The 13,034-nt window shown below is 40.8% G+C and overlaps 1 protein-coding gene across 1 annotated transcript in view; it reads right to left on the bottom strand.

Moving 5' to 3' along the window:
- Window positions 1-13,034, bottom strand: part of spock2 (SPARC (osteonectin), cwcv and kazal like domains proteoglycan 2) — a 38,396-nt gene that overhangs the window by 8,625 nt on the left and 16,737 nt on the right. The window contains exon 2 of the mRNA XM_085182369.1: window positions 9,559-9,604. Coding sequence (XP_085038495.1) covers window positions 9,559-9,604 — 46 coding nt within the window. The remainder of the gene's footprint in view (window positions 1-9,558; window positions 9,605-13,034) is intronic.

Raw genomic sequence — 13,034 nt, 5'->3', positions numbered from 1 at the left:
GGGAGCGCCAGAAGCGCTGGCTGTTGTAAAGTAAAAACAAGGTAATAGCAGTGGAGATATTTTGCAAAGGGCAAGATTTTCCCAGCAAAAACAAAACGGTCTATCCATTGCTCGCTAGAGCAGCGATGTCATATACATATACATATACATACAGCTCACTTTGATCATAAGTGGGCCGGAAAGACTTGTTTACTTTGGTGCTGCATGAACGGCCATGGATGAGGTTTTATTAGCAGGAAAAGCTACAAAACGTATTATAATTGAAAAACCCTAAATATGTGCCCTTCTTATGCTTTTTTTATGCTTGATGCATCGCTTGTGTCGTGCGCCGATTTTGACAAAGCTTGTCTTCTTTCTAGTTTTGTCACAGTTCTGGGTCGGTTCGACCCAGCATTTTGAGTTTTTTATGTCTTGGTTTATTTTTGAATGATCGTCTTGTTCTCTGGTGGCTTGTTTATTATTATTATTATTATTGGTCTTTTGTTCAGTGGTTCTGGTTTATTTGCTGGTTTTGTGTTCTCATGTTTTGAGTGGGTTTAGTTCTTTGTCCAGTCTGCGTCTTTGTGTAGTGATCTCTTGTTTCCTGTTTTATTGTGAAGGTCTGCGTCTCATGTGAGTGTATTCAGTTTTACCTTCCTTGTCTCGTCTCGTTAATTACTTCCAGCTGTGTCCCCCACCTGTGTGTAATCTCCCTGTGTTTCTCTGAGTGTATTTCAGTCGTGTCTCCTGTCATTGTAGTCACACATCTGTGTGTTATCTTACAGATAGCCTTCTGTCCCGTTTGCCGTTTCTCTATTTGCTTTGTGTTCAATAAACCACCTTCTCACCTTCACGACTACCTGCGATTGGATCCTCCTTTATCATCTCCAGTGTTGGTCAAGTTACTTGAAAAAAGTAATCAGTAACTAATTAGTGATTTCTTCCCCAAAAAAGTAATCCCGTTACTTTACTGATTACTTATTTTCAAAAGCAATTAATTACTTAGTTAGTTACTTAGTTACTTTTTAAAAGCACGATTTACAACCTGAATAGGTAAACTGCCAGAGGGGCCGATGGCGCGATATGGCAGCCTCGCCTCTGTCAGTCTGCCCCACGGCAGCTGTGGCTACAACCGTAGCTTGCCAGTGTGTGAATGCGAGAGTGAATGAATAGTGGCATTGTAAAGCGCTTTGGGTGCCTTGAAAAGCGCTATATAAATCCAATCCATTATTATTATTATTATAGCAGTACTTTAGCAGTGATCTTATCTGAATGGCGACACCGATCCTTCAGGACAATACTGCAATGGCTTCCTGTGCCATAACAGTGGGTATGAATTCAAGTTTCTGTGAAACATTGTTGTGGGTGTGAGTGAAGCGGCCATTACAGTGAGTATATCGCGGCCTTTATTTTTCAAAACCATCCAGTGGAGACTTTGCTGGGCCGATTTAGGCCCCCGTGTCTTATATTTGAATCCCTGCTCTAGAGGAACAGTCCTTGTAAAGTGTGGGTTCAGCAAAATTCACCATGCTGTTTGCCTTTAATATATCCAGAAAATGTCCATTTACCATTTATTGTCCTCTCTATCTTAGATCAGCATATCTAAATCCAGTGTACACTTAAGGGTATACTTAAAAACATCAGTGCTCTATACATGCACTTAATTGTTAGGGTGTGTGTGCTTGATTACTCTTGCAACCTTACATTACAACAGTTTGTCTACCACAATTTAATGTCTTTAAGTATGCCAATTTAGTCATTTGTGGGGCTGCACAAATCAACTGTGGATTTCCTGGACCTGTTTTTACAGCAACAAAGAGAGATCACTGCAGTGCAGCTTTAGACAATGGAAACAGCAAAACATAAGGAAATTAATGACAAATACTCATTCATTTTGCAACACATGTACTGCAGATCCTTCTCACAAATATATACACTTCACTGAGGCCAACATTAGTCAAATAAATGTATAGATTAGTTTTGCTAGAGCAGCTGCAAGACCCACAGCACATGACAGAGGAGGCAGAGCAGATGCAGTGGTTGCGTCAGGTTGCAAAGTGGCTTGTAGGGCCAACAGCAAAGTGGAGAAAAGGTATCAACTGAGCCATCTGATGATATTAAGATTGGGATTAACTATTTATTTCGGTTCTGAGTCTTTCACCCAGCCTTTTGTGTTTTGGACTTCAGAGTTCTGTTGATTCCTGGTTATAGTCAGTTTGTTTCTTAGTTTGTTATTGTGTTTTTAGCTTTGTGTTTTTGTTCCACTTACTGTTGAGTTCTTTCAGTTTTCCCTGCCTCTCTTGTGTTCCCCATGTATAGTCTCCATCAGTGATATTCCCTTTGGTCAGTTCTTCCTGTTGTATTTTGGAAGTCTCCTACCAATCCTTCACTGATAGAAAACTGAAAATGCTACGTCCAGAGGAACAGAATCAACTTTATGGGATCTCCTGCCTTGTGTATGCTGTATTTTGTAGTACTTTCTCTTGTTTCTCAGATAAATTTCTGTTGTGTTCCCTGCTATTCCACATCTCATCAATTATCTTGTGTGTTTATATAGCCCTTATCTCCCCATAGATCTTTGTTGTCTCACCCTGTTTCATGTTCATGCTACTATTCATCCCAGTCTGTAGTGTTCCTTTAGAGTGTCCCCATGTTCCTGTGTTTACTGATGGATTTTGGTTTGCCTTAAATAAAATGTTCTTTTCACTTGACACCTGCTCATGAGTCTGAATTTGGGGTCCTTTTCCATCACTAAATTTCACACAATTATCTGCTAAAGTACCAGGACACAAAAAACACACCGCAAGTCAAACAAAGACAATGCAAATGAAACATTTCCCATCAGAGATATTTACAGCGTACTTAGTTGTGCTTTGCATGTAATGTCAAATAAATGAAGACAATTCCTTAATTGGCTTGTGTCTTATCTATCTGTCCTTTAATAAGCTGCGGTGAGCTCTCTTGGCCACCCTCATTCGGGACAGCACCGACTAAAGTGGAGTCAACTACTACGATTCCTGAATGCAAATTTCCACCTCAGTCTATTGACGGCTTTGGCTCTCTTGTCTGTTGACATTTCTAAAGCTCTGTCTTCCTCTGCAAAGCAGTGTAGCAGTCAGGGCAGCCCGGCTGAGAAATGAGGCCTATAGGCTCAGCGCTTCGGAGTAAAGACATCACACTGATTTAGTGATGTCTCAGAGGGACAAATCTCCTCTTTTCACTCTTTTGCTTCATTAGGCCAGTCATAAAGGAAGGCAGATCAATGGAGGGAGATAACACACTTGCGTCAGAATGAGAGAAAGGGAAATAGATGAAGGGTTTTATGCTGTGTGAAATGAAAGATGTGGAATACTACTCATCTGACAACCTAAGGCAAGCATTTTAAAGTTTCATAAAAGCTGAAGACGCAAATGCCACTTGTGAAGTTGATCCACAGTATCCTGGTATGTTTGACTGCAAAACAGATAAGACGAGAGCCTCAAAAACTCAGGATTAGGTTCAAAGATGACATTTCATTTTTTAATGTTTGCCATGGCAACAAGTTAAATGAGAATTAAAACCCGACTATTAGCATGGCTTTATGTGGACACTTGTGTACTACTGGAAATCTTCGCTTGTCGTGCAAGGTAGTGATTGAAGAACTGGTGGTTCCAAATTGACCGTAACTATGGATTTGAGTGCCTTGTACCGTCTCAACATCATCCCTTAGAGCAGACGTTCCCAAAGTGTGGGGCCCGCCCCCTAGGGGGGGCGCAGAGCCATTGCAGGGGGGGCGCGGCATGAAAAGGGAAAAAAAAAAACCCAAAACGCTTGGACACTGCTAGCACGGGCGCCCACACAAACGCAAAGCAGGAGATGAAGCATAGCTGAATATGTTTCCAAACCAACTTCATTCTAAGCCAAAGACTAGAAAATATGGTGAAGCAAATCTTCCCTTTGGTTTCACCTGCACAAGTGCCGAGGTCGGTCTCCCTGCAGGATTGGTTTTCCCTTTGTTGGGAGCAGCGCTGGGCTGTTTAAATCACGGACAAACAGTATCCCACATTCTTGATTTGTAGTTCACCAACACTTGTTGTAATGACTAACTACTCCTGACATTTTGGAGATGTTAGCTCTTTATACAGTAAAGTTACAGCGGGATACAAATAACATCAGGCTGATCCTGCCACGATTTGTTCCCCCGGTTCAAATCACGGACAAACGGCATCCTACAGTTATTTATGTTTTTGAACCCATTTTGCAGAGGGATTCGAAACGCCGTTTACGTGTGGATGAAACAGCTGCGTTTTCAAAAATACCCGTGTAGGTGTGGACGTAGCGTAAAAGACTTAGTAGTTTATTTTTTTACTACCTGTAATTTATTGCAGATTACTTGTATTTGCTTAATTGTTTACTAAATGTTTGAGGTGTGAAATCAACCACAATGGAGCAAAATATGGGTGTGTGTGGTTGGAGGATGTGTTCGTGCGTGCGCGCGCGCGCGCGCGAGGGGGGGGGGGGCGCGAACATTTTTCTTGTAAAACAAGGGGGGCCCAGCAAAAAAGGTTTGGGAACCACTGCCTTAGAGTTTGGATGTACACTCATCAGCCACTGTGATTGGCATTCCTACTCAACTGCTCTAATCAACCAATCACATGGCAGTAACTGAATTAATTTAGGCATGGAGACATGGTAAAGCCAGCTCACTGAAGTTCAAACAAAGCATATGGGAATGGGAATAAAAAAGATGATTTTGACGACTTTGAACGTGCCATGGTTGTTGGTGCCATAAGGGCTGGTCTGAGTACAGACTGCTGAATAACCACTTGCTACATTAAGGCAGTGGTTCCCGAAGTGGGGGAGAGCCATTGTGTGTGTGTGTGTGTGTGTGTGTGTGTGTGGGGGGGGGGGATTAAAAAGAAAAAGAAAAAAAGAATTCTTGGACACTGCTAGCATAATGGGCAGGTTTCTGATGGGGCTCCCACACAAACGCAAAGCACAGGATCAAGGATCATATGCTTCCAAACCATCTTTCTTCCAAACCAAAGACTATAAAATATGATGAAGCATATCTTGCCTTTGGCTTCAACTGAACAACAGCGGTGCCAGGTAGGGATCCCCGAAAGTATTTGTTTCCCCTGCATCGGGAGCATGCTCTGGGCTGTCCAAGTAATGGACAAACAGTATCCCACAATTCTTGATTTTTAGTTCACAAACACTTCTTATACTGAAATGTTGGCAATGTTAGCTCTTTATACAGTAAAGTTACAGTGGGATACAAATAATATCAGGCTGATCCTGCCACAATTTGTTCCCCCGGTTCAAATCACGAACAAACAGTATCTCACAGTTGTTTAATTTTTGGCAACCACTGCATTAAGGTATGCAGAAGACCATCTCTGAAAACACAACATGTTGAAGTTACTCTGAAGCTACTCTGTTGGAGTAGGGATGCAAATAAAAGCTGCAGGACAGTAGCTCTCGAGGACTGGAGTTGGACACCCCTGTCTTATTCCAACAGAGCAATTTCACATCACGGATGTGCAACCAACAAATCTGCAGCAAGTGTGTGAGACTGTCATGTCAATGGGGAACAATAGCCTGGGAATGGTTCCAGAATAAAATATTTCCTCTTTACAGATGAACAGAGCATAAGATATTTCTATTAGCATCCTATCACACTCTCATACACCTGCCAACTTGCCTTCACCCACAGTCCACAATTTCCTGATCATCAGAGTGCCTTAGAGCTGGCAAGAATAAAGCTGATGTCAGTCATTTTACACTAAATCAAGGCATATTAGCTTCACACCTCTGCCTCACTGTCTTCTCATGCTTTTATACCTTTCACCCATTGGGAACAATAATTAGTCCTTCATTAAGTCCTTGGAAATTCCGCTAATGGACTCAGCTATTCAGCTGACTTCATTTAGGCTGCAAATCTAGTGACAGTGGTTAAGGACAAAACTCTGTGTCATGACTTCATCTGGCACCGGCTCAATTAAGGCTGGAGTTGCAGCAGGAGTTGAGGAGGAGACCTCAGATGTTCTGCCTCCACTCGCGGCTCCTGCTGGAGTGTAGATGGAGGAAAAAGGAGGAAACAGAGCGAAGTGATGATGGGTGGAAGTCGAGCCAATGTTTAGCATTTCCTGTGGGAGTCACATCAGATCCGCTCAAGCGGAGTGCAAACATCTTTCAGCATCTTCGCCAAGGAATCAGTGCAGCTGTGGACAGTGCACGTCTGACCCCGGAATAAAAATAAAAACACAAAAACACAGGCAACACTGTCTAATATGGTGAACCGGTGACCATCTGGAAAGCGCTACAGTTCAAATACAGGCCACGGATTGTGCAGCAGCACAGCCATATTATGACATTCAGTTTCAATCAATCTTGCAGCTTTGCTTTCACTGCAAAAGCATCCATCGCAGGGATTTCTTCGTTTTGCATGGATTTATATTCATGCCTGAATAATGAATGCATTATGACACATCTTGAGTACAGAAAAAGGTTTTTTACATGCACATACATTACTGTATTATACAAAGCCTGAGAGGTTTCATGAATATAGTTTTATTTTGAGATAACTGGATATACTTTGGATTCTGGTGGGTAATATGTGTGCGTTTTGGGTTATCATTAAGATCCCATAAATAAATCTTGCAGGGTAATAGCCTGTTTCACTGGGGCCTGGACATTTACGCATTAACAGAAGATGTTCTCTTTGAGCAAATAAAGTATCGGGTTGTGTCAGGGTTACAGAAAAAGGATTAAAGGGGTGTTTTGCTTTGGACCGCCTCATTTGTAACCTTAATGATACTAGTCCAGAGTTGCCTGTTTTTCCTTTAACACATAAAGAAAAAAATGCAATCCTGTCTAGTAGGTTTCTTTTTCTTCATTTTATTTGTTACAACATTATTTACCAATGTTACTATTTGATTCATTGCAGAATAGTTAGCCTAAGGCTTGTTTTCTTCCACTGTGACCAGGCAGGCCAACAATTAAAATGTCCACAGAGCGATACAACAACAGCAAGTGAGATGAAACTAACCAGACAAAACATAGACAAATTACACACACTCACACATACACACTTTGTCTTAAATGTATCAGACAAATTATAAGCAAGAATATTTGAATACCAGTCCAAACAAATATAACACAGGTCAATATAGAGCCAGGAGTGGGCAGATTTTATAGTGATGATGTTAAATTGGCTTCTTTCCATTTTTTTTTTTTTTTGAGCAAAGATTCTAGTGGTTTGCTTTGGCTTTTATTTTGTTGAGAAAGAGCCAAGTTACATTTAGTGGCTATTTTAATTTGACATGTTTCTTAAAATTAGCATATGAGCAAGGGATATGTCAATTTAGAAACCACATCAATCTTCTCACCCTTAATTAAAAGCAACTTTACTGTCCTTTTGATAGCATTAGTTAACTTCTTTAGCTCAGCACACATTATTAAATCTACTCCATGACACTATAACGGAAGGCAGAGTTTTCATAAGGAGGCCAGTTGGCTGACTACTACTCCAGCAGACTATTACAAAAAATGTTGAGCCTAAAGAAAAAGTTTTGATTTACAAGCGCAGATTAGCTCTGTGCTTATTATTGTCACGGTACTAGGTGTGCGATCCAGGATTTGTGTTTCTGTTCTGTTATTATAATCTTTGATTATTGTTGTTGGTTTTTTTTAGTTCTCAGTTATCTTAGTTCTTCCTCTCTTAGTGTTTATCCCAGCCTGTGTTTAATCTCTGTGTTTGTTCATCTCCTGTGTCTCCCCAGTCAGTCGTGTCTCCTTGTCAAATCCACGTCTCCGTGCCTGTTTCATGTTTCCTGTTTTATTTTGATAGTCCTGTCCTGTGTGTGGTGTATTCTGCTTTGCTTCCTTGGTCTCTTTATGTCTAATTAAACCCAGCTGTTCTCTCCTCCTGTGTCTTGTTCCCTTGCTATTCCTGTCCCTCTGTCCATTGTTGCGTCGTACCACCTCCATGTGCTCTGTGGTGTGTGTGTGTGTTTCCTCCATGTTCATCGTCATTCTCGCTCCTAGTTTAAAGTTTCTAGTTTCCCAGTGTCTTAGTTCCTTGTCCTTAGTTTCTAGTTCTCTGGTTTTTGATTTTTGTTTCTAGTGTATTTTTTGCTACAGCACAATTAAAGCTGCCTCTTTGAGTGTGTGATGAGTCCTACATGTGGGTCCACATCCTGCCTGCCACTCAGCAGATTGGGACAATTACACTTTTTGATCTTTCAATATCTGCCCTGCCTCTCTACACTTTTTTAGAATGTCAGTACGCAAATTTAGGCTTTGACGGCCAAAACGTTTCTCAACTAAACCCTAAAGATCATAGATATACAGACATATTAGTAATGGGGCCTAGCACTGATCCTTGAGGAACACCTACTATGCTCACGATGCATAAGTCTAAAGAAGTAAGTCAGCGAAATAGACAGTGTGAAGAGACGGTTTGAAGCTGAGATGGTTTACATGTAAAATGTCGTTAAAGAAAATTAAGATAATGGGAAACTCAAACTACACCTTGTTTGTTTTTAAAGTAAGCACTTCATTTGAAGACAATTTTAATTGAATATCCCTGTTACAGAGCCAAAGCATACATGACGCAAACCCGAAATGCTGATATTAAGTTGTTCAAAGATGCCATGAACCAGGGCTTTCTACCTGGGGTTTTATTAGTATTTGAAATTTAGGAGTTGTGAATTATTGTCTTGGTTTTGATTTCCATTCTTTCTTCAGAGCTTCTGGTTCTTCGTGTTGTTTTCAGGCTATTCTGGTTTCCCACTTTTTCATTAGTGTTCGGTTGCTCTTATGTTCCGGGTATATCCTCTGTTAGCACAGTTTGTTTTCTCACTGTTCCCTTTCCACGGTTCTTCACTTTTATCCATTCACTAAAGTTCTTGTCTCCGTGTCTCCTTGTTCCAGATTTTGGTTTTTATTTGTTCTGTGCCTTGTTTCCCCAGCTGTGTCTGATTCCCCTGATTAGCCCTCGGTGTGTGCATTAGTGTATATATTGTTCTGCCATTCCTTCAGTTCATTCAGTTTGCCTTAAGATATATGCTGATGCATTTGTAAAAACATTTGTATGAGTAACTGCAGCATTTCTTGCAGTCATGCAAGCTGTCAGAAAGGCAACACTAACTTAAATAACCACTCATTCCAACCAGCATATGTAGAACACACATCAAACCTTGAAGGTGGTGGGCTACAGCAGCAGAAGACAACACTGGGTGCACCTCCTGTCAGCTACGAAAAGGAAACTGAGGCTAAGATTCGCGCAGCCTAATCAAAATTGGACAAAAACATTGCCTGGTCTGATGAGTCTTGACATGTGCTGCAACATTTTGATGATAGGCCCTGAATTTAGTATAAACAACATTAAAGCATGGGGCAACCTTGGTCTCTCAGGAGGGTTTCCAGCACCTTGGTGAATCTATGCTGCCAAGAATAAAGGCATCTATGAAAGCAAAACTTGGTCCTAAAACTTCTATGAGCCATTTGTAAGCTATCAAAATTCAACAAGACACTTTTATGTTCAGCATCTCTCAGCAGCACACACAGAAAGGAACAAGATGTTGTGAAACTTACTGTCATTAGAACCTTGATTTTCATCCCAGGAACGCACGTAGTCATCCTGCAGAAAGAGGAAGAAAACACTACTTTACCATCTGCTGTCAAGACAAGAGAGTCAGGTAATTCACAGTGAGTGCACAGTGTTGCTGATATTATAAAATACAGCATGAGCACTGCTATCATCACAGTGGAGAAGTGATGTAGTTTACATTATCACTGGACAGTGATTATAATGTGAACACTGGCATGATAATTAGCTAAGTGAGTCACACAAGAGACTGTGGCTGTACATTCTTTATGGAAATGAGCTCAACAAATCTGCACACTCTGCCTATATTTGAGACATATGGTATCAGGGGTGAGCTGCCTTTTAAGTGCTCTGCCTTTTTACCCCTGTTTAATTAGAACATTAATCGCTCTAATTAAAATGGGCAAATTGAAAGAGATTTTGCAAAAAAGGGAGAAAAGATGGATGGTGAGGCAAAGATAAAGACACACAAAGAGGCAAGAAAATTACTCATGAATGCAAAAGACACTGGACAAAGGCGGCTATAAGAGAGCTGTACAAAAAGTGAAGAGAACTGACCTCTACCTCCTGGTGAAATGACAGCAAAAGGAGAGAAAAGAGTCGATATTAGTCAAGAAGAAAAGTGCAATTTTGGGCAGAGCGTATTAAGCTGTATTCAAGACATCATGAGGACACAAAAAAGACTTTGTAAGTTCATTTTTAAATCCCTTAGAGCCTTATTTTATAATAATATATGTAACAAAGTCTTTTGTTGCTTAATTTTGTTTATTTACCACAAATTTAGAAGATCAGATCAGATTAGATATGACTGAGAGAGGCCCACCAACATTAGGAAAGTGGTTTCACCTTATCACTAAATGTAACTGAATGATGGCTGGTGCATAAAAACACACAATATTAAATTTTCCCAACACTGCTTCACCACAAACCTAAACAAGGTGAAAAAGGTGGAAAAGAAGGGTAATGAGTATCGTAAGAATACAAGGTGACAGATGTCTCAACCTGTAGTTGGTGGCACATATGACATTTCAGTTTTCTACCTGTTTCATCTTCAGGTTTGGGACACCTGTCAGTACTTTCCTGATGCAATTTATGTCCTGATATAAATACACAGTGGCAAACTGCATTAAAAATACAGTAAATTTTGTACACTGAATCGCTGAAACAGAATGCCTCTGTACATTTTTATGGTATTAAACTGCATTTCTTTTCTGGCATGACTCATCAGAATATACAGGTTTATTTGTGATTTACAATGTTTGCATGACTGACTGACGTGTCGCGGTTTACCTACATACAGCAGCATTCCCTTTGTGGTGTAATGCAAAGCCAATAGCTCAAAGAAATTGAATGACAGATAAAGATGCAAGAATATAAAGTGGTACCTGGGTGTCTCTGGGTGACAGCTGCACTGAAAACACCCTGTCATTGCTTTAGCCCCTCATAGTTTGCACGGAAGATGCTAACTGGTTTGCAAACACTTGCCAACTCCTCACCAAGCAGCAGCAGTGAAACTGTGAAATGACTTCACCAACAGAGTTGCTGAGGATACCCTGAGCTTTTCTGCTGGTCTGCTGTTTTTACCGCTGTTAGCTGCTGTTAGCCTCTGTTAGCCAGTGTTAGTGAAACTTTCTTCTAAGTGTATCTAATATTGTTAGACTCTGCTGCTGAGTGAATAAACTCTAATACAATGTAAGAATGTCAAACAAAACAAAAGAAAACAAATGTTTATCAAAGGGAATGTTTGATTTTTTTTGGATGTTTAAGCCTAACATTAGCTAGACTAACATTAGCTTATATCCAGCTACTGTTGCTGTTGTTAAGCCAGTTGTCTGGAGATGGGAAGATTGCATGTTTAACCTGTTAACAATAAGTAACTGTGACAATATTGGAGGTGAATAGTTATGTTTTTGCATGTCTGTATGTGTTAGAGCCCTGACTTCAGAGATGAGGCTTCAGGTAATGAGGAAGAGGAAGAGGTGGAAATAAGGGAGGAGAGAGACATAATGACAAAGAGATGATGAAAATATAGATGTGCAGGTGTTAAATGGTCATATATAGTTTGAAGGAGCTATTTGTGATGCTTAAATTAAAAGTAACTTATAAGGTGTGCTACATATGAGGCCAGTCTCTAGCCCCATAGATGTGATTAGGGGGAACTATTAGGCGGGCCACCATGGCAGCATCTACCTGTTCCTATGCATTTTTAATGGATTAATACTAAGTTTATGAGAATGCATCAATTTTCTAAATAACCTGAAGAAATTACTAACTGTACCTTTAAAAATTGTTATTTAACATCTTGATTGACATGGGGAAGAATGAATTTTTAAAACACTTCAGCTTGTATTTTGGGGCTCTTCATCATCTGCCTGCAGGAGCTCCTACTTAGGATGGAGGATATGCAACATGTCTGACAGAAACCTCTGTGTCTGTCTGAGTACAGACTGCTCAGAAATGGACTGAACCAGATGCAACGGCTTAGATTTTGCCTGTACACCTAAGCTGCCATAACCACAACGTCTCATATTTCATGAGTTGTCGTGTGTTCTCCGAGACTTTCAGCCTGCGTAAAAAAAAATACAGCCTTTGCTGCAAAGGAGAACTCAAATTACCAGTGTGGTCATTCCAACTCAAAGGGTAATTTAGATGAATACCAAGATACCTAGAGGATTTAACTTGGCAGGTTATCATGAGGAAGTTGGTATGTGGAGGACACTGTTTGTGTTCATCTGGAGACAACCAGCAACCTCCAGCCACCACTTGCCAACAATCCAGGGAATACATATTTTTCCACAGTGATCAGGGGATGCCACTCATTCTCCAGTGGGTCTTTAGTCCTGTGTGACAACGGAATAATACTTTATGGCAAAAAGCAGTTTATACAGATTACAATAGGACTGCCAAAGTAACAGTAAAATTCTGCAAAGCTTCTACTTTTGTGATTCAGGTGTGTTGACCCAGGGTGAGATCCAAAACCTGCAGGACACCGGCCCTCGAGGCCTGGAGTTGCCCACTCTTGCTAAAAATGCTAACCGTCACCGGTGACGGGTTAGGGTTTAAAGGGTTAAAGAATTTAATGTTAGCAAAACAAGTGTTTGGAGCATATTGCCATGTCTGAAATAATAAATATGAGTCATTTTAGGATATTTACAATCGGCCACCATCCCTCCTTAGCGATGACTGACTCATAACTGTAAACATTTACTGTACTGGGAGAGCGTGCCAAACCGCTCCCCTGAAGGTGATATATCCCAACACAACATGAGAGAAAAGCAGCCGTCGTGAAAGCCAGGATCGTCTTTTTTGACCCTCACCACTGCAACACAGAGAGGTAAGTATTTTCATCACTAGCAAAGGCTCCACTTGTGATTTAAAATCTACCCCAGTGCAGCTCAGATGCTCTGCTCATCCTCTGCTCGCTGCAGTGCCAAGCTTATTCCCCCTCCTTTGGTAACCTGGC

This window comes from Neolamprologus multifasciatus, chromosome 13, assembly GCF_963576455.1.
Source record: "Neolamprologus multifasciatus chromosome 13, fNeoMul1.2, whole genome shotgun sequence".
Taxonomy (NCBI): Eukaryota; Metazoa; Chordata; class Actinopteri; order Cichliformes; family Cichlidae; genus Neolamprologus; species Neolamprologus multifasciatus.
Note: the sequence above shows the minus strand (reverse complement) of the source record. Positions and strands in the feature narration are given on the sequence as shown.